At 45.6% G+C, this 27,086-nt stretch overlaps 5 protein-coding genes and 1 long non-coding RNA gene across 6 annotated transcripts; 5 read left to right on the top strand and 1 right to left on the bottom strand.

The window, feature by feature from the left end:
* Positions 1-229: 229 nt before the first annotated feature.
* On the top strand, positions 230-969 carry LOC123125108 (indole-3-acetic acid-induced protein ARG7). The gene has a single exon (XM_044545642.1). It carries the CDS (start codon positions 273-275, stop codon positions 663-665), a length of 393 nt encoding a protein of 130 aa, XP_044401577.1. The 5' UTR covers positions 230-272; the 3' UTR covers positions 666-969.
* Positions 970-11,098: 10,129 nt separating this feature from the next.
* Positions 11,099-11,515, top strand: LOC123120722 (auxin-responsive protein SAUR72-like). The gene has a single exon (XM_044540711.1). The coding sequence runs from the start codon at positions 11,099-11,101 to the stop codon at positions 11,513-11,515; it is 417 nt and encodes a 138-aa protein (XP_044396646.1).
* A 1,424-nt stretch (positions 11,516-12,939) lies between these two features.
* On the bottom strand, positions 12,940-18,618 carry LOC123122087 (uncharacterized). Its single transcript, XR_006460039.1, has 3 exons — positions 17,310-18,618; positions 14,788-14,843; positions 12,940-13,299 (listed from the first exon to the last, which is right to left on the bottom strand). It is a non-coding gene; the product is annotated as an uncharacterized lncRNA (long non-coding RNA).
* Positions 13,475-14,769, top strand: LOC123122085 (auxin-induced protein 6B-like). Its single transcript, XM_044542223.1, has one exon. The coding sequence runs from the start codon at positions 13,725-13,727 to the stop codon at positions 14,115-14,117; it is 393 nt and encodes a 130-aa protein (XP_044398158.1). The 5' UTR covers positions 13,475-13,724; the 3' UTR covers positions 14,118-14,769.
* On the top strand, positions 15,458-16,648 carry LOC123122086 (auxin-responsive protein SAUR50-like). The gene has a single exon (XM_044542224.1). The coding sequence runs from the start codon at positions 16,018-16,020 to the stop codon at positions 16,405-16,407; it is 390 nt and encodes a 129-aa protein (XP_044398159.1). The 5' UTR covers positions 15,458-16,017; the 3' UTR covers positions 16,408-16,648.
* Positions 18,619-18,854: 236 nt separating the features above from the next.
* On the top strand, positions 18,855-21,122 carry LOC123122084 (60S ribosomal protein L7a-2). Its single transcript, XM_044542222.1, has 7 exons — positions 18,855-19,003; positions 19,153-19,203; positions 19,330-19,531; positions 20,096-20,265; positions 20,374-20,502; positions 20,595-20,687; positions 20,775-21,122. The coding sequence occupies exons 1-7, from the start codon at positions 19,001-19,003 to the stop codon at positions 20,904-20,906; spliced, it is 780 nt and encodes a 259-aa protein (XP_044398157.1). The 5' UTR covers positions 18,855-19,000; the 3' UTR covers positions 20,907-21,122.
* Positions 21,123-27,086: the final 5,964 nt, after the last annotated feature.

Below are 27,086 nucleotides of genomic sequence, written 5' to 3'. Positions count from 1 at the left end.
GGATTGATTCTATATGTGCAATAATTGTCCAACTAATTCCATTTCTTTTTTGAACGGAATGGTGAGCAAAGTCTTGCGTATTCGGGAAAAAGAAAGCCTTTGGGTCGCTCTCACCGGCTTCAGATTTCAAATACGGCCTTTCGATCGAGAGACCACATCCTGCTTGACCCGCCTATATATATATACCTTTCATCCCCACCTCCCAATTCCAAGCTTGCTACATCTTCTTTGCAAATTTGCAACTAGCTATAGCCTGCGGGGTTTTGTGCACCATGGGCATGGCTGAGAAGGGGTCGGCAGGAAGGAAGGCCGGGCTGATCACCAAGACGCTGGACCGGTGCCGGAGCACGACGGCGAGGAACAACAAGCCGGCGGAGGGCTGTTTCTCGGTGTACGTCGGTGCGGGCAGGCAGCGGTTCGTGGTGCGGACGGAGTGCTTGAACCACCCGCTGTTCCGGGCACTGCTTGAGGAGGCCGAGGAGGCGTTTGGGTATGCTGACGCGGGGCCCCTCGAGCTGCCCTGCAACACCGAGGCATTTACCAAGGTGCTGGAGAAGATCGAGGAGGAGAAGCAGATGGCGGCGGGGAGGAGGCATGGCCTTGCCAGGGGGAACTCCTACCGGCTGCTCAGCACCGGGCGGCCTGTCATCATTGGCCGGTCGTAGCATATCCATCTGTATTGGATAGGATGATGGCGAGTTGATGAGCTCTGAGTTTCTGTTGAGCTCATGTTTTCAGACTATCATGTACATATTTGGAAGCAACTTTAGCAATTCCAAGTATGGTAAACAACATCACGGTATACTAGGCAATATTAGATATTTTTCTTTCTTATACTCTTTTTTCTACTTTTGTGAGAAGGCACTGTTAGATGTTAGTGTGTGTTCTCATCCTAAGTTGTAGTAACTGCCGGTGAAAGTGTTATACAGATAGTCAGATACACAATGGAATTTGTAAGTTTTGTTATGACTATGTATGGCATACTGCCATAATTCCACAACAGAATCACACACTGTAATTCATCTCACACTGATTGCAAGCTGGAGCGTCTCCGTACTATGTTTCTCAGAAAAAAGTGATTTAGACGGAACTATGCTAACATTAATAAACCATACTATCTTTCAGAAGTTCATCTGTTATGCAAGTATCACAGAGCCTCCACTCGACAACTCGTTATGTCCAATTCTTAAACTCAAAGCATGGATAGAAACTTGTTTGCCGACTAGACACATGGCACATCAATGAGTTTGGCATCAATTAATTAACTGATCTAGTATCAACAAAAACTAATAGCAGACTAGGACCAAAAAGGGGAAACTCGGTTATAGTCGTGTGACTTAAAGAAATGCAAAGAACAAATGAACACTTGTTCAGTAAGATATATAGCAACCTGCCATAATTGTTTCATCGACTGACTGATCGGATAAAAGGATGATTTTCGTAAATAATGACTGATACTACTCCCTCCGTTCCTAAATATAAGTCTTTTTAGAGATTTGAATATGGACTACATATGGATGAATATAGACATATTTTAGAGTGTAGATTCACTCATCTTGCTCCATATGTAGTCCATATTATAAAATCTCTAAAAAGACTTATAGTTAGGAACGGAGGGAGTATATCACAAGCAATCGAAGGGACTAACATTAGGTTTTGAACCATAATTTATGGACACTCCTGCAAGGGAAGATAACACAAAGATACGATATGGGGCCAATTTTCATGTCAACTGATGTGTCGACAAGACATTCGCCCCCTGAATGTCTCTAGGCAACGGCAATTCGGAGTTCAGCAGGGCTCAAGCAATAATGTGACACCCCCAAAATTTTGGCCTTGTTTTATTGATTTAAAATGTTGCCAGGAAATAAAACTTTTCCATTTGTCAAGATTTACCCTTTTGTTATTTTGGATTTTTACTTCAAGTGGAAAACTTTCAAAAGGTATTGTTGGACTTGAATACTCTCTATAATAAAACAATTCTTTATCAGTGGATTTGAACTGCAAGATTTGTTTTCTCATAGCTTTATTCTTTTAAAATGATTTCTTCTGCATTTGGAGCCTGTTTTGCACTACAACCATTTGACAAATGCATTTAAAATTTCCACCAAAATTTGGGGATGTCATGTGATGCTTCCACATCACTTTTATGCAAAAATACCTTTTGGCCATTGGAGATTTTGAGCTCTACACCAACTTTTCCAATCTGGTCCAGTAGGCACTTTTGCACTACAACCCATTTAAATATTTCTTTAAAAATTCTTCCAAGTGTTTGGAGATGTCAGTGGATGCATACAATTCACCTTCATGCAAAAACCCAGTGATGTTCTTTGAAAAATTTGAGTGAATCAACCTCTTTTTCATTCTGGTCCAGTTTGGTGATTTGAACTGCAACCCTATTTTATTTTGCTCTGGTGCCCATGACCCTTTTTCCTACTTGTAGCCCTCCCTTCAAAACCCTTAAGTCCAGGAGAGTGGACTCATTGGAGGTTTTTAAGTGCATACAATAAACCTCTTTCTTTCTGTCCAAAACTGGAGTTTTGCAAAACTTGCACTAACAAGTTTCTGGTTTTGCCCATATGATCTTGCCTTCATCTTCTGCATCTAAAGAGACCCTGATCTGGAGATTTTGGCCACTCCGAGAGTTGCCTAAGTGCACTTGGCATTCTGTCGAACACTTGGTGTGCACAGTCTGTTTTGGCATGAGTTCCTTGTTTGCACTGTGATCTTGTTCCTTTGACCCAGGCACCTTGTCCACTGAACTCCTGGCTGTCTCTATCGCAGTCCTGTTAATTGCTAGCCCCACCCTCGCGCTCTAGACAGCCCTAGCATTTCGTCGAGCAGGTTCCGTGCGTGCTCTGGGCGCGCCCAGAGCGCACGTTTTGCACGCGCGCGCACTGAGCCGCCGCGCCGCACTGCCGCACCCGACGCGACCCGTCCCTGGCCCCTGCTCCACCGCTGAACCACGCACTAGCTCGCCCCCTCTCCACGCCATCTCTGGCGCCCTGCAGCGCCGCTGGCAGAGCCCTTGGCGGCACGCCGGCGTCGGCAGCGGACCTCTGACATGGACGGTGCCGCCCAAGCCACCCCAGCGCGCCAGCTGCCCCCACGAACAACCCAGTCTTATCCCGAAGCTCGTCGGCACGCGCTCGTCGCCGCCACGTCGCCCTGCGGCTACAGCACGGCTGTCGCCGGCGATCTTATCCTCAGCCGCCGCGGGCCAACCTCGAGCGCCTATTTAAAGGGTCCCCGAACCCGTTCAAGACCGCAGGCGACCTCAGACCCTCCCCGTAGAGCTTCCCTAGCAGTGGATTGGCCCGGAGAGGCTCTCTTCCCCAACTCCGGCCAGTTCGGCCGCCGCCGAACTCCGGTGCAATACGTCGCAGCCAGCCACTCTCTCGCCCAACCAGCGCCACCAGTAGCTTCCCCTTGTCCTTGCGGAGCCGCCCAGCAACCCAACCTCGATCGGAGACCACCGGAGCCCAAAAACCACTTCACCACCGTAGCCCCCTCCGCCGCAGAGCTCGCCGCCGGCGACTCCTTCCACCTCCGACGCCCAGCGACCACCAAGGGGACCGCCTTGGTCTGGCCAGTCCATCCCTGCCCTCAGATGCCCTCGAGGAGCCGCCGTTCGTCGCCGGCGATCGCCGGAGTCCCGCTCCCGTCGGGCAGAAAAGAGGAGGGAGAGGGAGGAACGGTCAAACCTGACCAGTGGGCCCTCTGGACCCACTGTCAGTGACCCGCGCGCCGTCTCCTCTGTTTAAGTGAAAGCGTATACCCACGGAGTACGTCTCCCCTACCCCGAAAGCGTATTTCTCCCGAAACGTTTTCTTTTCTGGTTTTATTTAAAAACAGAGTTTTGACCAGACTTTGACCAGCTATAACTTTTAAAATAAAACTCCAAATGAGTTGATTCTTTTTCCTACCTCTCTCAAATTCCACCTAGTTTATTTTAAGATTTATTTCAAAAAAATTTGAGACAACTTTTTGTACTGTGTTTGAAATATTTGTTATTTGGATATTTTGCAAAATAGGGATAATGGAGAGAAGAGAAAGCTTTCAAAAAGTGCATCCTTTGCATACTCTTGAAGGCAAGCATTTCTGAACTCTGGCATAATATTTTGTTGTGGTGTTTTGATACGACAACAACACCATTTGACTTGGAGTATGCGTTATCTTTATGTAACGATAAAGTCTCGTGCATGAGTACTTTTTGGAGATATTCTGTGGTCAGCAATGGGTACGCTAGTGATTTGGATCATCCTCGCGAGCTCCTCATGCATACCGGAAGGAAGCCGGGAAAGTCGTGGTCTTGGGTAGACACGAGCTTGTCCCTAGTCCCTCGTCGAGACGAGTATGTTCGGTACGGCATGGTGAGGCTTGATGAGTGGTGATTTATTCCACTAATGGAAATATTGTTGGAGGATACTTGGACCACCTGAGTCGGTCATAAGTCGAGTCTTGGTCAGTAGCTTCCCTATTTGTTGGTACCACCACTTGTCCCTGTCGCAGACGGGGTATGGTTCAGTAAGTTGTCAACCCCTTACCAAAGCACACACCGTACAGAGAGGCCATAGTGGAAGATACCGGAGGCCTTCGGTAGGCATGCCACTTGGTCCGGGGGCATGGGTGTTTCCGGTTGGGACCGAGGGGGGGCACCCCTTAGAGCGCGCATATAGAAATTTGATCTCATGCTACGTCGAGGTTGTAGCCTCCCCACTTAGAGTTTTGCTTTGCAGGTGTCGTGGGTGATTCCAGACATCGGTGAGTTAAGCTGGTGTGTGCAGGTCAGGCGTGTTTTCAATTAAAAGGCCGTAGGCGGAATTAGTCCCGATGGACTAAATAAATCCGTTACTCGTGGGAAAATAGTACTCCCTCTGCAGAGGATATATTCTGTTGGATAGCCATGTTCATAGGTAAGGACCACAGTCTGAGTTGAATCTAGTAACGGTTTTCGGATGGAGACACGGCTAACTGGATCATAGTAACGGTATTCGGTTGGAGAACGAATTAGCAACGGTCTTCGGATGGAGAAACGACTAGACTAGATTTGTGTTTATGACCTGTGACATCTGAGGATCATGTTTTAATTTTGTTATTATTATGGACTAACCATTTACATTATGTACTTTACTGAGTATCCCTGGGATGGTTCTACCTCCTGGATACTCACTGTGATTATTCTTTTATAAGCCCTTTATGTGGTGTCGCTCAGACGCCCGACTGCGGCATGCTTGTTGTTTATCGATCTTTTATAAGCCCTTTATCTGGTGTCGCTCAGACGCCCGACTGCGGCATGCTTGTTGTTTATTGATCTTTTATAAGCCCTTTATGTGGTGTCGCTCAGACGCCCGACTGCGGCATGGTTACTCTTGCATTTTCCTCTCGAGGAGTCATTCAGACACTCGCTTGGCCCTCAATATTTTACTTTGGGATTTCGGGAGGACTACCGCCCGACTTCTCTTTGTTTCCCATGCATCATTATCTCTATGCCTGATTGCACTTGTTAATCTGTTCTCATGCATCGTGTTTACAATTGTTATATCTTATGTTCGAACTATCTTGCGAGTACTTTCATAGTACTCACCCACGTACTGCATGTTCATATCATCTCTGCATGCGAGCAACGCAGACTTTCGTGGCAGACGTTGTGATCATAATTATTTCGAAGCATGATTGTCCCTTGTTATATTATCCCCGTGTTCTTAATGTTTGCGAGTACATTCAAACGTACTCACTGACTTGTCCCTGGCTATTGTCTTGGCCAGATTTTCGCGCCTGGAGATAAGCATCGCGGTGACAACCTCGGAACCTACGTGTTGACGATAACAGCCTCGCGAAGATAGGAGTTATCCTGGTCAGCTGTTCTTGTGGGCAATGGAGTCCCATAGACGCAGATGTATTCAACCGCTTCCGCCCTCAACCATTAGAAACCAAATGTTGTACTCCTAGGCCACAATGGTCTTGTACTACATATTTTTGTACCTTGTTTGGAATTTCTTGTATTAAGTTGGTGCCTCATCAGCTAACAGTAATCCTGGGGCTGGTGAGCACACAGGCCGTTTTTCTGGGAAATTATTATCCCAAAAATCCGGTCGTGACAAATAAGCTCAAGACACACCCCACACACGCATTGAATACTATTAAACGTTATCCATTAATACACAAACAATATCCAAACAAGTGTAGTTCGTGCATTATTAAGATCCAGATGTCAAATTTCAGGGTGTTAAGTCTGAAGTCTGAACCCATCAAACAAAGGGAAAATTGATTTTATACCCTTAGTTGTGTCACACTCGGCAGGTTTGCCCCTAGTTTCGGAAAACACTCGTTCTTGTCCAACTCACTTTGGTTTTCTTATGCTTTTGCCCTTCCGGCACGGTTCCGTCTAGTCAGCGTCGTTTGACCGCTACCGGTGCTAGTTTTTGGACATTTTTACCCCTCTTGCGGATAACCCTCAGTACCCCTTCGTCCTCAGCCAGCTCGCGTGAAAAACAGAGGGAGGGAAGGCACGACAAGTTTAGAGGGGGAAGCGGGAAGCGGGAGAGAAAGGAGCGGTGCACATGGCGAGCTCGGGCTCGTCCAACTTCTCACCGACGACCGGAGAGGTAAGTAGTCCCTTGAATCTTTGAATTTGGTGCTCCTCCACCCCATCCCACTTGAATCTAGGGATTTCTAGGGTTTGTGACATTTGGGGGAAATTTTACCTTTGTTTTAGGTCGATGGGGTCGGGATTGTGCAACATTCCTCGGAGTTTTATCTTCCCGACGAGTCCTATTCCGGCTTGGAGTTTTCGTCGAAGCATCGCTGCCCTGGCCATGGCCTTGTCCCTGCCCGTCGTGTTTCATGGGGAGGAGCTAGCAGTGGCCGCCGTTTTTTAGGTTGTCCATTAGATGTAAATTTTTGTGAATTTGTGATAGATTTAGTTTTTGTTGATTTGTACTCTCTGATGTTGATTACTCTGACTTGCAATTAGTTACCAGAAGAGTGTGAATGGGTGGTGTGGGTTGACCCAGCTCCTCCATTGCGTGTTGCCCTTGCTTTTGAAGACTTGCACGCAGAGGTTGAAGGCAGTTGGATCAAATGTCACCATCTGAAGAAGGAAAACATGGAGCTGGCAAGGAAGAACAGGGCTTTGAAGAAGAAACTTAGAGAGAGAGATGAGATGTTGCTGGGGTGGGCATTGCTGTTAGTTGGAATTGTTATGTTTGTTGTACTGGTATGGTAGATGTAGTTTATCGATGTATTTGAAGTGAAGATGTTGATGGAACCCTACTTTGTTTGATGTAACTTTGCAGTTGCAGTTGAATTGATGTCACTTTATCTGATGTAACCCTAGTTGAAGACAAATCTTATGTGATGTCCAAATGTGGATGGTAGGTCGACGACAAATCTTATGTGATGAGTCAAAATGTGGATGGTAGATGAAGATTTGTCGTCGACGACAAATCTTATGTGATGAGTCCAAATGTGGATGGTAGATGAAGATTTGTCGTCGACCACAAATCTAAATGAGACCAAATGTGGATGGTGTAGAAACAAATCAACAGGAAGTTGAACAACAAAATAGTGATGGACAAAGGAGATAACAGCAAGCAGCAAACAGTAAATTGCCTAACAAACATTAAGCAAGTGCATAATAGCCAGTGCATAAAGCACTCAGAAGTTCACATAGTCAAGTGCACAGATCAACATCTAGTTCATAACAGCATCAAAACAAACAGAGCACAATACTTAAACATCTAGAACTTTAATTTTTTGCTCCTGGTGTTTTGGCTGGGTTTGGAGCTTCCCTTGCCTTACTTTTAGTGTTCTTAGCTGGGTTAGGGGCAGTGGGTGGAGCTTCAAATGCTACTGGTGCTTTCTTTGAAGGAGAAATAACCTTGCTGTCAACACTGCTTCCAGTAGCTGAGCAGAATGTATTTGCTGGTTGCACCCCTCCACCTCTCTTCTCTTTCACATAATTCGGAGAAGCTCCTCTATCTGCTGCTCTTTTGTAGTTTTTCCTAGGGCTAAAACAATTGCAAACATAGATTGTCATCATAAAATTTTCCTTTGAATTTCTTGCTGAAATTTTGGGCAAGATGCCTCATACACTCTCTGTGCTCCATTCCTGGGTAAACATCATCAACAGCACTCTCCAGTCCTTTGCAAGCATCAGTATGTATGACTAAACCTTCAGGGTGTCCTATTGCTTCCTTCAGGTTTTTGAAAAACCAAGTCCAGCTCTCAGTTGACTCCACCTCAAGAACACCATATGCAACAGGAAATAACCAGTTATGAGCATCTAGAGCACATGCTGCTACAAGTTGGCCCCTAAACCTACCATGCAATGCAGTTGCATCTACAGCCAAGTATGGCCTGCACCCCTCCAAGAACCCTTTCTGACAAGCTTTGAAGCATACAAAAACCCTTCTATAACACTCCTTGTAGAATTTCTTTCCTTTTAACTTGTACTCCACTGTGTGCTTGTCTATGTCAACAACACTTCCTGCTGATGCCCTCTCTACTTCAGCTTTGAATGCATAAAGTAACTGGAAACTATCACTGTACTTACCATAGATCTTGTCAAGTGCCATCTCCTTACCATAGTAACATCTGCTGTATGGCACCTCAAGACCATACTTCTCTAACAACCTACCCTGAATTTCCTTTGTTCCAATCCATGGATTTTTTCTGATCCAAGCCATAGAAGCATCTGCAATCCACCTTCTTTTTGCAGCTCTCAATCTCTGAGATCTATTCACATTAGGACATGTGTGAGGGTGGGGATTCACTTTGATCTGAAAATAAAACAAATAGTCAGTCAGGATAATATTAGTAAAACAAATAGGCACATTTTATGAAAAACACATTACTAAAACAGTACCTGAAACAGAGTACTCCTCCTCATCAGAGATGCATGCAGCCTCCACTTACACCTCTCATAGGCACATTTGATAGTAAACCTAGTTGGGTCACTCTTAAGTGTAATGTACTCGGTTTCAGACTTGATTGAGAATGTTCCAACTGCATTCTTGCAATCAACTGCATTAGGAAAGACCACACCTTCCTCAATGGATGGATTATCTCTATCATACATCATTACAGGTCTATCCTCATCTGCATCCTCAAAAGCTCCCATGTCATTATCCTCTTGCCTCTCATCATCATCAGTATCTGAAAATTCTGCAGGAATGTACTCTTCATGTGTTGTATGCTCATCATTGTTGTGCTGGACATAACCTGGGTAAAGTTTCTCATCCTCCTCATCAGATAAAATAGGTGCATCAGGCAGTGCCTCTTCCACAACTGGATCAGGCTGATCCTCTGGTCTATTAGTGCCACATTCGGCAGTAGTTGGAGTGGTACTTGCACTTGCTGCACTAGTTCTAGGAGCACTAGGAGTACTAGCAGCAGCTGTCCTGGACCCACATGGCCTACCCCTTCTTCTACCCCTATCCCTCCAGCAGTTTTTTCACACCATTGTCCTCTCTTTCTGAATTACTGTTATTTCCAGATTGCATGACCTTGTCTCTGCATTACTTGCAAACATCACACCTAACTCATCATCACACTGTAGAGGGTTCCAACACTCCTTTAAACTATCCCAATATCTAATTTCAACAGCATCAAAACAATCCCCATGGATACTTGGCACAAATAGCAGCCCTAAAGTCATTAAATGACCTACTACTGCTATCCACAACTAATGGAAATGTGAATCCGCTCTCCTTTCCTTCCGTACCAGCAGAAACTATAACTGTCGTCTCCATTCTAACAGACAGAAAGAATGCAACCTCTGGATCCATCCTACAATAATGAGCATACCATCTCCCATGAGCAATTGAACCAAAGCTAGCCTAAAACTTATCTGAATCCACTAAGCATGAGTAGATTTGAGACTGAAACTTACCCCGCCGGGATCTGACGTGCAGATGTGCTGCCCTCGCCGCCCTGACTGCCACCACAGCCGCCTTCAACGCCCTCCCGTGCCGATGCGGTGCTCTTGCCACCGTCGACGACGCCACCGCCGCCATTTTCCGCCATCCAGTGGTGATGGGGACACCGTCTGGCCGTGCGCGCAGCCACGGCCCTTGCGTTGCGATGTGCCGCCCTCCCGTGCCGATGCGGTGCCCTTCTTGCGGGCCGCCACCTAGGGTTTCTCCGTCCTCCCCCATCTCCTGGCCTGGAAATGGATGTGGTGCGAGGATTGGTTTGTGGATCTAGTGGTGAGCCGCCAATGGCGACTAGGGTTTCTAACGGGGGAAAGAGAGTGAGAATGGGGAACGATAGAGTGAGAGTGGGAATGAGTTGGTTAGGTCAACCGAGGGGCAAGCCGTGTCCAAAAACTAGCGGCGGTAGTGGTCAAACGGCGCTGACTGGACGGAACCGTGACGGAAGGGCAAAAGCATAAGAAAACCAAACTGGTTCGGGCAAGAACGATGGTTTTCGGAAACTAGGGGCAAACCTGCGGAAGGGGACACAACTAAAGGCACCAAATTAATTATCCCTCAAACAAACCTCCACAGGCCCCATCGGTTTGGTCGTTTGGACACCGTTGCTAATTCTAAGCTAAACATCCCTTGTGGTTGGGGAGTTAGACACCTCAAAACTAATCCCAGTCATGCAGCAAGTGTAGGTCAGAGAGGACTAATTAGATTAGACCTGCAGCTAAATCTAATGCATTATTGCCATGACGCCACGCCTTGGCCCCTCCTCCAGCTCCAAGTCGACCATGATGGCATGATGTCACACACGCCAGCTTCCTTCCACAGTCGCAGCTAGCACCTCCTTAGGTTAACCTTTCGAGGCTTCCAAATTGCACCCTAATTACATACTAATAAGCATTACTACTGTGCAATAATTGTCTGATTAATTTCCATCTATTTCCCTTTGTTCTTTAGTGAGTGATGAGCAAAGTCCTTTTGCGTATTCTCGAAAAAGAGAGCACTTTTGGGCCACTCTCATGGTCTCACCAGCTTCACATTTCAAAACACGGCCTTTCAACCAAGAGACCATGTCTTGGTTGATCTGTCCATATATGTCATCCCACCTCTCTCCTCCAATCCCCCGATTCCAAGCTTGCTCTACATTAATTGCAAACTTTTGCGACTACATGGCCTGCGAGGTTTTGCGCACCAAGGGGATGGCTGAGGAGAGGTTGGCCATGGGGAAGGCCGGGCTGATCACCAAGGCACTGGACCGGTGCTGGAGTACGACGGCAAGGAACAGCACGCCAGCGGAGGGCTGCTTCTCGGTGTACGTCGACGTGGGCAGGCAGCGGTTCGTTGTGAGGACGGAGTGCGTGAACCACCCATTGTTCCGGGTGCTTCTGGAGGAGGCCAAGGAGATGTTTGGTTACGCAGCCACAGGGGCCCTTGAGCTGCCCTGCAACTCTGAGGCGTTCGCCGGGGTGCTGGAGCAGATCGAGGAGGAGATGCAGATGACGACGGGGAGGAGGTACGGCCTCCCCAGGGGGAGCTCCTACCAGCTGCTCGGCACCGGTCAGACTGTCATCATCAGCCAATCGTAGCAGTACACTAGATTGGCATTGAATGATGCCGAGTTGATGAGCTCCGAGTTTCCATTGAACTCGCATTTTCAGACTATCATGTACACATTTTGAAGCAACCTTAGCATTCTCAAGTATGATAAACAACATCATCATATACTGAAAGCCAATGTTAGTTGTTCATGTGTGTTCACCTTATAAGTTGTAGTAACTGTCAGTGAAAATGTTATACAGATACATGATATGATTTTTAAATTTGCTATGTCTATATATGCCATAATGCAATAGTTCCAAAGTAGAACCGCGCACTTCAATTCATCTCAGCACAGATTGCAAGTTGGAGCTGCTATGTTTGTAATACATAATTAGATGGAACTACGCTAACATGAATCAACCATGGTGATTTTGGTAGTTCATCGGTTATGCAAGTATCTACTGATTTGCTATCAAAATTTAGAGAGCCTTAACTCATATAATCCAATTTTTAAATCTCAAAGCATGAATAGAAACATGTTTGCTGACTAGACACATGGCACACCAATGGAGATTTGGCACCAATTAATTAAGTGGTCTAATATCAACAAAAAACTAACAGCAAATGATCACCAAAAAGGGGAAACTCGATTATAGTCGTATGGCTTAAAGAAACACAAAGAACAGACGAACGGTTGTTTAGTAAGATATATAGCAACCGACCACGGTTGTTCCATCGATTTTGATTGAATAAAATGATGATTTTCATCTGCATACTACAACATCACAAGCAATCAAAGGGACTAACATTAGGTTTCGAACCCTAGTTTATGGACACTCATACAAGGGAAGAGAACACAAAGATACGACATGGGGTTAGTTTTCATGTCAACTGATTTGTTCACAAGATATTCGACCCCTAGATGTCTCTGGGCAATGGTGATTCAGAATCCAACAGGCCTTTTTTTAGAAACGCTCTCAACACGCGCGCGCGCACACACACGCACACTACCCATATGAACACGCACACCCATCCAAGAGAGTGTACCGGTAGATTTTGAGCCATTTCTTTGCTTTGGGCGAAGTTCCTTTATAGGGAGCTCACTTCCTTGCTTGGTTGGTTGGTTGAACTTGCTTTTTAGGTGCGGTGCATGCGGGTCTAGTTTCATTTATGAGTGCTGCGTATATTTCCGTTAGTAATGGTTTTGAGCGACAAAGTCGTCACAGACACCTCGTAGTTGACGGACACGTTGTACCACTGAAAAATTAGTGCCAGAAAACAGAGCACTATTGCCAAATTTAGAACTTGAACCTGGCTGGGCTGGTTCCACCAAAAGGAACATAACCATCTAAGCCATGCTTAGTGCTTAAGCAATACAAACCACACACACATCAAATACTATTAAACATTATCCATTAATGCACAAACACTATCGAAACAAGTGTAGTTCGTGCATTATTAAGATCCAAGTGTCAAATTTCAGAGCGTTGATGACAAAGTCTCAATTCTATCTGAACCCATAAAACAAAGCCTTCATGGGCGCCATAGGTTTGGAGCGTTCCATGCACCGTTGCTAATGCTAAGCTAAACAACCTTTGTGGTTGAGGAGTTAGACACCTCAAATCTAATCCCAATCATGCAGCAAGCGCAGGTCAGGATTAACTAACCTGTAGCTAAATCTAATGCATTATTGCCATGACGCCACACCATTGGCCCCTCCTCCAGCTCCAAGTCGACCAAATGGCATGATGTCACACACACCAGCTTCCCTCCACAGTCGCAGCTAACTCCTCCTCCTTCGGGTAACCTTCCGAGGCTGCCAAATCGCACCCTAATTAACATATCATTAAGCATTAGGCCTGTACGCACATATCATCAAACGTACTATTATAGTACTCAAATGCTACTATTATTAAAACAACAAGGTGCATCCTACCAAACATTCAACGAATAAGGCGGAGAGATTGGGAGATTCTATATGCGCAATAATTGTCTGACTAATTTCCATCCATTTCCCTCTCTTTTTTAATGGAACAATGAGCAGAGTCTCTTGCGTATTCACGAAAAAGAAAGCCTTCAGGTCGCCCTCACCGGCTTCGTATTTCAAATACGGCCTTTCGATTGATAGAACCCGTCTTTGCCGATCGGCCTATATATACTGTTCCACCCCTTTCCTTCCCACCTCCCAAATTCCAAGCTTGCTACACATTCTTTGCAAATTTGCAACTAGATATAGCCTGCGAGGTTTTGTGCGCAATGGGCATGGCTGACAAGAGGTCGGCTGCAAGGAAGGCCGGGCTAATCACCAAGGCACTGGACCGGTGCTGGACCGCGCCGGTGAGAAACAGCAAGCCGGTGGAGGGCTGCTTCTCGGTGTATGTTGGCGCCGGGAGACAGCGTTTCGTGGTGCGGACAGAGTGCGTGAACCACCCGCTGTTCCGAGCGCTGCTGGAGGAGGCCGAGGAGGTGTTTGGGTACGCGGACGCAGGGCCCCTCGAGCTTCCCTGCAACACTGAGGCGTTCGCCGGGGTCCTGCAGCAGATCGAGGAGGAGAAGCAGATGGCAGCGGGAAGGAGGTACGGCCTTGTCAGGAGGAACTCCTACCGGGTGCTCGGGACCGGCCGGTCTGTCATTATCGGACGGTCGTAGCATAGAAATTGGAGTGGAATTGGATGATGCCGAGTTGATGAGCTCTAAAGTTTCTGTTGAGCATTCCCATTATGATAAACAACACCATCATATACTGGGCAATGTTAGATATTTTTCTTCTTCTTTTTTCTATTTTTGTAAGGTAATGCTAGATGTTGATGTGTGTTCCCATCCTAAGTTGTAGTAACTGTTGGTGAAAGTGTTATACAGATGCACATTCGAACCTGTAACTCTTGTGAAGTCCATATATGGCACAATGTCGCAACTCCAAAGTGGAATCGCGCAATTCAATTCATCCCACACTGATTGCAAGTGGTTTAATGGAACTACACTAAGATGAATCAACTATGGTGTTTCTCCGCAGATCATCTGCATGCAAGTATCCACTGATTTGCTACCAAATTTATTTTAAGTCCATTTACACACAGGATTACAGAGCCTCGACACAAATGTCAATTTAATCCACCAAGAGAAACATGTTTGCCGGCTAGACACTTCACACACCAATGGAGTTTTGGCAGCAATTAATCTAATATCTACAAAAACTAACCACAGACAAGGACCATAAACAGGAAAACTCAGTTATATACGTATGGCTAAAAGGTAGGCAAAAAATCAATGAGCAGTAGTTTAGTAGATGATGTAATCAGGAAGATATATAGCAACTGACCCAGTTGGATGTGCAGTAATCAGGGCAAGCTTAACGGTTCCAGGTATTCTTTGACCCTTTCAGAGGACAGAATAACACCAAAGAATGGGATCAAGTATCAGTAAGGGGAAAACAGACACTGCAAATTACCGAGTAACAGAATTCACCACAACAAATAAAAATAAACTGCTTGATCCAGCCTTTTGTTTATTTTTGAGTTTGCAACCAATCAGTTGAACACGGGTATCGTACAGCAACAATACTACCATAACTAATCATAGGCATATTCTCTGGATATCCAAAGACAAGGCAATAAATAGTATATGACGTGTCTCGATAAACAGCCTTTAGAGCCGTGACCATGGCCTTTCTTGAATTTCTGTCTCTTTATTCTATAGCATGGAGAAGCTAGAGCCATTAGTTTTCGCTCCAACTAATACTGGTACTCCAAGGGTTCCCGAGGCGTAAACTCTAACCTCACTTTTATAAACTAACATTTTGCGGCCCCACGGACAAATGGAACCATTAGGCAGATGCAGAGATCTTCATATAATATTGCCTTGACCATTGACTAACTAATCCAGTGCTAACTTTTGGAGGACTTGAAGCACCAACAAGAGTGCATCAGCACTAGAAAATGGGTTAAATGTCCATCTTAACTTGATCCCTCTAGAGTCAAAAGTTGGATCCATATTGTTTTCACTACCTCCAGCTTATCTGAAAAGCTGGAGTCAAGAGCTTGGTGAAACCCCTGGTAAATAAAGCTTAGAAGCAAAACCAACATATCTTAAACATAATGGTATGTAAAAGTGGATCGAACTTTCGTCAGGCAGTTTCGGAGAGGAAAAGTCTACACTATGGCAGCAATTCTATAAGATGAAACTTATTATTGTACAAATGCTGGTAAAACAACAAGTCACATCCTTCTCATTAAAGATCAATGAATAAGGTGCAAAGCTTGATTCTATATGTGCAATAATTGTCTGACTATTTTCCATCACTTTCCCACTCTTCTTTAATGACATGATGAGCAAGTCTTTTGCGTATTTGTCTTTTAAAATAGCTTTTGGGTCACTCTCACCATCTTCATATCTCAAAATATGGCCTACCCCTCGACAGACCACGTCTTGGTGGATCCATCTATATATATCATTCCACCCCTTTCCTCGTCACCTCCCAATTCCAAGCTTGCTACACATTTTCTTCTTTTTGCAAAATTGCAACTAGTTAGCCTGCTAACTTTTGTGCACCATGGGCATGGCTGATAAGAGCTTGGCGAAGAGGAAGGCTGGGCTGATCACCAAGACGCTGGACAGGTGCTGGAGCACACCAATGAGGAACAAGCCTGCAGAGGGCTGTTTCTCTGTCTACGTCGGTGCCGGGAGGCAGCGGTTCGTGGTGCGGACAGAGTGCGTGAACCACCCGCTGTTCCGGGCGCTGCTCAAGGAGGCCGAGGAGGTGTTTGGGTACGCAGACGCAGGGCCCCTCGAGCTACCCTGCAACGCCGAGGCGTTCGCTGGGGTGTTGGAGCAGATCGAGGAGGAGAAGCAGATGGCAGGGGGAAGGAGGTGCGGCCTCGCCAGGGGGAAATCCTACCGGCTGCTTGGCACCGGTCAGGCTGTCAACATCGACCGGTCGTAGCATATGCATTGGATTGGATGATGCCGAGTTGATGAGCTCTAAGTTTTGTTGAGCTCGCATTCTGGGGCTATCATGTACACATTTGGAAGCAACCTTAGCATTCCCAAGTATGGTAAACAGCAGCATCATATACTGGGCAAATGAGATACTTTTTTTTCTTCTTCTTTTTCTATTTTGCATTTTTTGTGGGAAGGCAATGTTAGATGTTGATGTGTTTTCCCCTCCTAAGTTGTATTATCTGTCGGTGGAAGTGTTATACAGATATATAAAGAATCTATAAGTTTTTTTTGTGTCCATATATGGCATAATGTTGCAATTCCAAAGTAGAATCGCACAGTTCAATTCATCTCGCACTGATTGCAAGTGGTTTGGATCAAATTACGCTAAGATACACCTATAGTGTTTTTCCACAGATCTTCTCTTAGGCAAGCATCCATTAATTTGCTATCCAAATCTGTTTGGATTCCATTTACACACTGGATTACAGAGCCTCAACTCATGACAATTTTTAAAATCTCAAAGCACCGAAACATGTTTGCCGACTAGACACAGGGCACACCGAATGGAGGTATGGCATCAATTAGTCAAGTGATCTAAATCAACAAAAACTAACCACAAAAAATGGCCATAAACGAGAAAAGTCGTTATGTTGATATGGTTAAAAGGTAGACAAAAAACAAATGAGTGGTAGCGTAGTAGATGATGTAATCAGGATTGATCAAATAAATGATGATTTGGCATCTATAAGGATCGGTATACCTAATGTCTCGGAAATGGAAAAGGGCTAAAGTAATGTTAGTTTAATACATTTGGTTGGATTGATCTCCAGGTACATAAATTTTTTCAAGACAAAGCTATAGAATTAGTGCATTAATGTACAATACTGGTAGCATGTGGGTTACCATTTTCATTGTCAACTGATGTTTTTTCTCCAGCCAATACCGCTTGATGCTTGCTAGGGACATTTTTGCAGAAATGTAACTCCAGAACCAGTCGATGAGCAACTTCCTTTGATCCTGGAATCAGGGCAAGGTTAAGGATTCCAGGTATACTTTGACTCATTCAGAGGACTGAAGAACACCAAAGCAGGGGATAACGTAGCGGTAACTCGGTAAGGGGAAAACAGACACCGCAAATTACTGGGTATTATATTATTAACAATAAACTGCTTGATCCAGCATTTTCCTATTGTTTGAACTTGCAACCAATCAGTTGAACCCAGGGACCCTACAGTAACCATACTACCATGACTTGGGGATAGTTCTTTGAATATCCAAAGACAGAAATCGTATATGCCGCGTCTCAATAAACAGCCTTGACCAGTGCCCGGCTTTGTTGAATCTCTGTCTCCATATTCTGCGGCATGGAGAAGCTAGAGACGTAAACTCTAACCTCACTTCTATATAACTGCCACTAGCATTTCCTGACCCCATGGACAAATGGATCCATTATCCAGATGCAGATATCTTCATATAATATTGCCTCAAGCATTGACTAACTAATCCAGTACTAACTTTTGGAACACTTGAAGCAGCAACAAGAGTGCGGCAGCATTAGAAAATAAGTTTTATATCGATCTTAATATGATCCCTCTAGAGTCAGAAGTTGGATTGTTTTCACTACCTCCAACTTGTCAGAGAAGCTGGAGCCAAGAGCATGGTGAAAGTGAAACCCCCAGTAAATGAAGCCTAGAAGCAAAGCCAACATGTCTTAACATATAACGGTATGCGAAAGTGGATCAGACCTTCATCAAGCAGTTTTGGAAGGGAAAAGTCTTATGGCAGCAAGAGCAGATACATTTTGAAATTGGCCAGCAGACCAAATATGAATGTTCCTGCCACAAGCTAAAACCAAATATCTGTCACCTCTAAGTAAAATCTACCTGCAAATCACAAGTGTTCCTCCCAAATTCCCAGAGGATAAACTCCCCAGCATCAAGTACCAACCGAAAAATCACTTTCACCTATGCCTACGCTCAGGTCTAATAAGACGATCCAGAATGGGTCCCAAGACCTAGCCGTGGGGATTAAAAGAAACACTGCAAAAGACGAAGGAAAAATCCCCGAGAATCCATGCCGAGCACTTAGAACCGGAAGATGATTTTTATTCCTGCGGATGGGGGTGCACGGTAGAAGGCGGCGACCCGCCGCTTCGCTCCGCCTCTTCGCCATGGCGCAAGGTTGGGGACAGTGGAGCGGTGCCTACGGTAATATTCGGACGCGCGAGGGGCTTACACGCAAAAGTAACCAAACCGATGGGCTATAGCCTTTTTCCGAACACAGTCACCGGAGAGAGCAGCCCAGTGCAGTCCAGTCCAGTCCATTCCGGCCCACGTTTTCCTCCCCCCCCCCCTGTCCCTGCGGCCCAGGTGCGACCCCCTAAACCCTAATCCAGGCACTGGACGGCGGAGGCCTCACGACCCGGCCACACACCCCGCATCGGACGCTCAGGAAGCGTCCACGTCCCCCAGACGCCTCCTTTATAAAACTTCCTCCCCGCACCGAAGCGCCAGTCGGCCGCCTCCCCCCTCCACCTCCTCCCCCAGCGTCGCCTCCCGTTCGGAACCCCAAGCTCCCCCCCCGCCGCCGGCGAAATGGTACGTCCCCGCCGCCGGCTCGCGCATAGCCCCCACACCGTGCCTTCGCGCTTCGTCCTCCTGGACGGATCCCGCGCGCTTTGCCTTTTCTGCGGTTTTGATTTGATGTTTGAATCTCGTTCTAAGAGTGTGGATCGCGAATCGTGCAGGCCCCGAAGCGAGGCGGCAAGGCGCCGGTGCCGGCGAAGAAGAAGGCGGCGGTACTGCACCCAGCCCTCAGCTCCTGCTTGGAATCTCAGCTCCTGCTTGGAATCTCTGCTCCTGCTTGGAGTCTCTCGGTCCCGGCGCGTGTGATCTGACTGGGTGGGTTTGGTGTGTGGTTGCAGGACAAGGTGGTGAACCCGCTGTTCGAGAAGAGGCCGAAGCAGTTCGGCATCGGCGGGGCGCTGCCGCCCAAGAAGGACCTCCACCGGTTCGTCAAGTGGCCCAAGGTCGTGCGGATCCAGCGCCAGCGCCGCATCCTCAAGCAGCGCCTCAAGGTTCCCCCGGCGCTCCACCAGTTCACCCGCACCCTCGACAAGAACCTCGGTATATGCAAAACTTGTCTGTCCATTCGTCATTTGACACGGAGTCCACAATGCCTGGGGACGTTGGTAGATGTAATACTGTGTTATTTTGACTTGTGGGTATGCAATATCTAAGTGAGCGAGTCTTAACTTCATCAAGACAATGAAAAGAGTTGATGTGTGTGTTATTCCTGCTGTTAGATACATTGGGATCTCTCTTCTTGCATGATTAGGGCAAATGCATGCTGTTCTCCTACACCTACTATATTTTTTTACTGAATATATTGACAGCCATGACAGTATGAAGTAATAGAATGGCTAGCACAAGCTTTCACTTCTAAGGATGCCAGCCGTAGGAAGAACCATTGTTGCTATGTTTTTACCTGAAGTCATGCCTTCTATATTTGCTTTTCCTTTATGTTGCAACGTGTTTACTTGCTAGCTCATTCTTTATGCTGTAATGTATAGCAACAAAAGCAGCCAATAAGTAGTTGACTAGTTCAAGTTCGATTCCTCTGCATACAGCATTACTTTAGTTTCTGCAAAAACTTTGTTACAAATCTCTGATATTAATTGCTTGTTGCAGCCACCAACCTGTTTAAGATGCTTCTCAAGTACCGCCCCGAGGACAAGGTGGCTAAGAAGGAGAGGCTTCTGAAGAGGGCCCAGGCTGAGGCTGAGGGGAAAACCGTTGAGGCCAAGAAGCCAATTGTTGTGAAGTATGGTCTTAACCATGTCACTTACCTCATCGAGCAGGTACTGATATGAGTTACCTGTTTGTTTGACATAACTATTCCTTGTTCATAGCTTCTTTTGTGGCTGCAATAACCATTCTTGTGATTAATCTTGTGCTTTGTACTGTAGAGCAAGGCTCAACTGGTCGTCATTGCTCATGATGTTGACCCAATTGAGCTGGTTGTGTGGCTCCCAGCCCTGTGCAGGAAGATGGAAGTCCCATACTGCATTGTTAAGGGAAAATCACGCCTTGGATCGGTATATTTTCTCCTGCCACCTCCTGTTCCACACCTCTGAAATCTTTAACAGTAACTAGAAACAAATGCTCACTTTGTCTTGGTCCCCTATAGATCGTTCACAAGAAGACTGCCTCAGTTCTGTGCCTTACCACTGTGAAGAACGAGGACAAGCTTGAGTTCAGCAAGATCTTGGAGGCTATCAAGGTATGTGGTTCATATAATCTTTGCTATCATTGATATGCAGTCCACTTGTGAACACTTCTAACGTCTCCGGTGTCCGTTATTCTGCAGGCTAACTTCAACGACAAGTTCGACGAGGTCAGGAAGAAGTGGGGCGGTGGCGTCATGGGCTCCAAGTCGCAGGCCAAGACCAAGGCCAGGGAAAGGCTCATCGCCAAGGAGGCTGCGCAGAGGATGAACTAAGCCTAGCCCTATAAGTATTGTCAGAGCATATGCCATGTAGTTTCCCTTTCAGTCTGTCCTGATTTTGACGAGGAACTCGAACCCTTTTAGCAGCACTGTGGAATCGTATTGTGGTTTTCTGATTCGCTGTTCCGTTCTCCAGACTTCTGCAAAGATCAGATGAGGTTTACCCATGTTTGGATTCTATATAGTTTTATGTCCTTTGTCGAGTCTGAAGTTAGTTGTGTTTGACATCTTCCAAACTTGGCTGGCTTTTGGTTAACATGCAATGACGACCAGCTCAATCTGTTTGCGAATTTGTGACACATCATAAGCAGGAAATTTATGATTTGTGACACATCATAAGCAGGAAATTTATGATGTTGAGATCGTTTCACGGAGGCGCGTGGTGAAACTGAGTTGAAACGTGTATTGTGCCCAATTTGCCTATAGCATGAAACATTCGTTTAATTTTTTCTGTTGCATTTATATACACTACCTCCGTCCGGGTTAAGGGTCTTGTGAGGAACCAATAGAAGGTGGAGTTCCGGAGGACTATTTGCATGTTTATATCTAGGAGAGAGATGGAAGCGATTTCAAATTGACTGGTACGCTGGTTTATCATCTTTTTTAATAAAAAAAAAAAAAATCATCTTTCTTTTTGGTAAAGTGGTTTATTTAAACACCCAAAAATGGCCTCACCAGCTTATCTCCAAAATGGATGGACCCGTGCTGACTGCTCACGTAAAAATCCATTTTCTGATTTCATTCGTTTTCTGGTCATCTCATAAAAGGTCATGAAATTAAAAAGAAATTGGAGAACGTAGAATGAGACCATTACTTCATGACAGGAACCACATGTGTCATCAATAGTCTATACAATGGAACTGACGGGGCTTCCTCGGTGCCCCAACAGTTCGCTCGCTTCTCTATCAAGAGCTGGCAATGCCGCATTCGCTTTGTGTCAGAACTCCTAAATGATAATGGATCATGGAACTATGAGTTGCTACAAAGTTACTTCCAACCGGCGTGCGTGGCTGAAATCATCAAAATTTGAGCTTCCCCAAGGCTCAAGGATGATACGCTCGCTTGGGGCCCCGTCAGTTCATTTTGCATTTGAAGAGGCACATAGAAGTTCGGCAATGGGCGTCGATCGTGTTGGCAACTAATATGGTCCTGCGAAGTATCTCCTACAGTTCGCAACTTTGCCTGTGGCTACTAATTTCTTGCCCACATGGCAGAATAAGCATGCTAGGGGTCTTTAAATCGTTGTCGTATGCCATGTTTGCTCTATCGAAACTGAGGACAACTTGCCGCATTCCTCCTCCCTAACATCGCACTCATGGTGTTTGTCCTGTTCCTGACGGTTCTAGGTCCCTCCAGCGAAATGAGGTCTGGGTTCTGGCTAGTCTGGACGAGATCGAGTCCTTCCAGCTTCAATCATCCTCACACGCACACACCATTCTATCCCAATCTCAATCTCAATAGTGCTCTCACCAGATCTGGTGTATCGATCCAGCAGGCTACTGCTTCTCAACGAGCTTGGTTCCTCTTCTCAACCATTGATAGTGCTCTCACGAATATCTCTTTCCCTTTCCCACTTTTTCATCCACCAACAAAATCCTTTTCGTTCTAGCTAGGGCACACATTTGAGTTCTTCTGGAATCCTAGTTGGGAGGAGTTTGGCGGCAGATGATAGGTGGAGTAGGGTGTCGCAGGAGGCGGCGCCCAAAGGAGTCGATGATTTGAACATCATCTCCCAAGGAAAGAGTCTAGCTTTAGGATGGAAGGAGTTGAGAGGATTAAAGACATTATTGCAGCTATCTAAAGCTGAAAGAAGAGGGGTAAAGATCAGTAAATGAAGCAGCAGTTCCTCATTCAATGAGAAGCCACAAGCTGTTGGAAACTAATGTCAAACAGGCCAGCTAGAGTGGATTCCCTGGTAAGCACCCTAGGCTGGATTTGGTGTCCATTCAGAGGAATGGAGTGTAAAGATTTGGGGATGAATAGATTCCTATTCACCTCCAGAGAAGGGGGGAGGGGAGGGGGAGGAAAGCTCTAACCGGTGGCCCCTGGATGTTTAATAAATCCTTGTTGGATTTAGAGAATTTCAAACCAATCAAAACTTTAGAGGAGTACCAATTCAAGTTTATCATGTTTTGGGTAAGAGCGGATGATATCCCAATGGGCATAATTGACAGGGAAAATGGAGAAGTCATCGGGAGGGAAATTGATGAGGTCATAGATGTGGACGCTGACGAGAATGAGATGACAACTGGGGAATTCATGAGAATAAAGGTCAAACTAGATATTATTAAATCTCTTATGAGAGGGATAACAATTATGACAGATGAGGATGAGGAGGAAGTTGAAGACAAAGAATTGTTAGAGGAGGTGGATGAATTGCAGAAGAACAAGAAGGAAAAGGAGCACGCGGTGTCTTTTAAATATGAGTTCCTTCCTGACTTCTGCTATGCTTGTGGTGTGATTGGCCACCAAGATAGGAATTGCACAAACCTAGTAAAAGCAAGGAAAGGAGACTATGGGCCGTGGAGGAAAGCTGAGATTTTTAAGCGAAACTCTAGCGATGAGGAGAAAAGTAGGAGTTCAAATGACATGACACGCTTCTAGACAAACAACAGCGGAGGGAGCCGAGGAAGTAAGCAAGGCAGTGATGTTATCTCATGGAAGAAAAGCTCTACAATCCAAGAAGGAGGGTTGGGAGTAAGAGCAAGCAACGAAAAGGAAGTTACCAGCCCTATGAAAACTGCAAATGAAGTTGCTGAACAAGCTGAAGGAAAGAAACTTGATTTTAACAAAGAAACATGGGATCAAACTGTGAAGCAGAAAACAAAATATACACTAGACAAGCAAGTTAATGAAGGAAATAATCATGAACTCATGGTTGTTGACACAGGAACAACGAAAAAGCAAGGTGAGAATATTAAAGAAACTTACATAAGACAACCAAAGGGAGAAAATGCATAACATGACACAACTGAAGTGCAAGGTAAAGATATAACTAGGGAGGTGGAGGAAGAATCAGGGGTAAAAGAAAGAAATTCTAAAAAATACTTAAGTGAGCGTAATGCTCAGAAGAGTAGAAATAAGAGCAAGCGTGTCACCATCAAGAGAAAAGACCGATCAAAGAATGCCCAGGAACTAACCAGGCTGATCCTAGATTCAAGAAAACGTGGTACATACTGTATGGAAATAGATGTTGTAAAAAAACGGGTGGAGGTGGTAGTCTCTAAAACAAGAGAGAATTCTTTATTTAACATTGTCTTAAATTTTCTTTCCTACTTGACACTAGAAATACTTTTCTTCCTTGTATAGCACTGCATCTAAATTTTATGTCCTTTATAACACTTCCGTCCATTTTAAGCCTTAACTGACCTTTTTGCCCCTCAGGTGAAATATGACCAAAATTTTAATAGATGCTAATATCGATATTTGATGTGTTTTTTTCTTCTTATTTGATTTAACCAGAAATTTTATTTATAGACACGAATATTTTTTCTAAGTGCGGGTTAAAAGTTTACTCATGGAAATGCATGTGCATGTACCGCATACAGTGGCTGATCAATTGATTAGTGGGAAAATCTACTTTGTAGTACAATATGACTGTACGGTGCGCTGCACCGCAACCTACTTCTTGCAGTGCAGGCTAAGCTATAGGGCCGGCGGACATGTGTTTCTATAATTTGGCATAAACTGTCATGGATCCCGACGCCATGTTTTGCGGTGAGGGCTACATTGGGGGTTGTCGATGGTGGAGTCGCAGCCGCTGGCTCGTGGAGGGGTGATGACGATGGCATTGGATAAAAACCTTGACGATGCGTGTGTGGGGCTCTCCCGGTCAGCAGGGGTAGTATGTCTTTGTGGGCTGTTGTGATGGTTTATCGTGTACAACAGATAGTACCATTTCCCCCCTTTCCATGTTAGCTTCTGTGTGTTGTTTGATGCATAACATTGAGTCGATGTAATTATTCAAAAATCTACGGGATGCAACTATTGGAGGTGACGGCTTATGGTGCGTCACTTCATTATGCACGCGCCAGGTCCTTCACAATGTCATGAGGACACAGGGGCACTCATCTTCAGTGTAGTGTTGTAGTAGAGTAGGTGTAAGAGCCATTTTGGTCCATAATTCTTGACCTCCTGCAGTCTTGCATTTTCCGATGATTGCTCGTCGCCTTCCAGAGACCCCGCGCCATAGGACATATACAAAATGCATGGAAGGTGTCCTCGCGTTTCACCCCATAAATTAAACATGTGCCAGTCACATCCATGTTCCTCTTTGCTCTATTTGCCATTGTATCTAGTGAGATGGTGACAAGATGCCACTTAAAGACGCGTACCTTGGGACCGGCAGGCACCCCCACAATGCTCCCCAGACAGTACGTGTGATGTTCGGTGCCCTGCTCGTGGAGCACGTAGACGTGTTGGTACGCTCGTCAAGGGCGAGACAGTAAGCGCCGCAGACACTGAAATTCCCTTTCGGGTCTGGAGCCCAAGCAAAGACGTCGTCGAAGTGCCACGACGATGGCTTGATCAACATGGCGGTCGCTACATCCATGGGGATGAAGTAGCGGCGAAGAAGCTCGGGGTTCCACCTGCTGTTTTCATCCAATAAATAAAGATGAAAAAATAAAAGTAAAGAAACATACCAGAAAATAATCATAAGCATAAACTAAACTTATTTTTTCTGAGCTAATAGACTAAACTTAAAAGAAGAAGCAAAATAGGAGAAAAAAAGTGGCACATGGGCCGGCCCATCCAGTGCGCTCTACAGGCGATTTGCCGGTTAGAACAAGATTTGCCGCGAGCGAGCCCAAGCTTTCACCACCGCTGAATCTACTCTAAAAAAGTCATGCCTAAAAAAAACTCTAAAAAAGACACAGCTGAATCGATCACGAATCGCTGCTTGACCTCGGCTGCAAAACCCTCGCCCGAGACTCCCGGGTTCCGACGGCATGGGCGACGGCGATCCAGAAAGTGGAGCGCCTTCTTCCGGTGACGGCGGCGAGCTTCCAGCAGAGGGAGATGGCGGCCGCAAGCGCCGGTGAGTCGGTGGCTCCGGTGCGATGACCTCGCTGGGCCTGGGTGGCCGCTCCGGCGAGGTGGCAACACCAGCAGGCGTCAGATCGAGCTCGGCGCTAGCAGGCAGAAGGATAGGTTGAGTACCGCCTGCCGACTGCTTTGTTTTCAGTTTCAGTTTTAGTGTTTAGTGATTACTCAATTTTGTGCCATCAGTCGCTCAAATTTAGTTGAACTGTATTTGTTCATATCATTATATGTTTTTAGGTGATGCTTATATATTCGTTGACGTGTATGTGGTTTATGAATCACATTTGCCACTGGTTCTTGTGTGCACAAATGATCCAACTCTGCGCGCACTAGTTCGTTCCTGCGTGCGTGTCTGCAACTCTGCGCTAATCATGACACTGATGTGTTCATTGCAGATGGACAGATTGCTTCATCATCATTAGATAAAAGAAACAGCTCACCCTACCAACAGGATGATTATTCTCACTGTGACAACAAAGAAGGATATTCGGGACCCGACCTCCCAGAGGTATGTTCAGATAATAGGAGATTTCTATTGCAAGTGAAAACTATGATCAGAATTGCTAAACCAAAATTTATGAACATATCTCTCACTGCTGCAAGCTTTGCTTTGTTCTGCTGCACCTAATTCTCCATCAGAAAACTGTTCCACGAGCTCTAGATCCACCGTTGTCTTGATACACGTACTAGTAGTCTTCCTAGAGCTATTTTCAGCTCTGTCATTTGTTTTCTTTGCCGTGGTTGCTCGTTTTTCTTAGCCTTGGCTAATTAGAGATCATGCCATCCTTCCCCAGCTTAAATCCAACCTTTACAAAGCTAGTCCTTTTACATCATTGTTCTGTATTATGAATGTTAGATGTGTATAGTTTTTTGTGTACCTTCCCATTGTATAAGGGGCTTTTCTGCACTTTACCACATCTGTATAGAGATCATGCCATCCTTCCCCAGCTTAAATCCAACCTTTACAAAGCTAGTCCTTTTACATCATTGTTCTGTATTATGAATGTTAGATGTGTATAGTTTTTTGTGTACCTTCCCATTGTATAAGGGGCTTTTCTGCACTTTACCACATCTGTATATGTACTGGCCTTTGGCCCTCAGTAAAGCTAGTTGCTCATTTATCCAACATGG

Source organism: Triticum aestivum, chromosome 5D, assembly GCF_018294505.1.
Source record: "Triticum aestivum cultivar Chinese Spring chromosome 5D, IWGSC CS RefSeq v2.1, whole genome shotgun sequence".
Lineage (NCBI taxonomy): Eukaryota > Viridiplantae > Streptophyta > Magnoliopsida > Poales > Poaceae > Triticum > Triticum aestivum.
The sequence above is the reverse complement of the archived record's forward strand: the minus strand, read 5'-3'. Positions and strand labels throughout refer to the sequence as shown.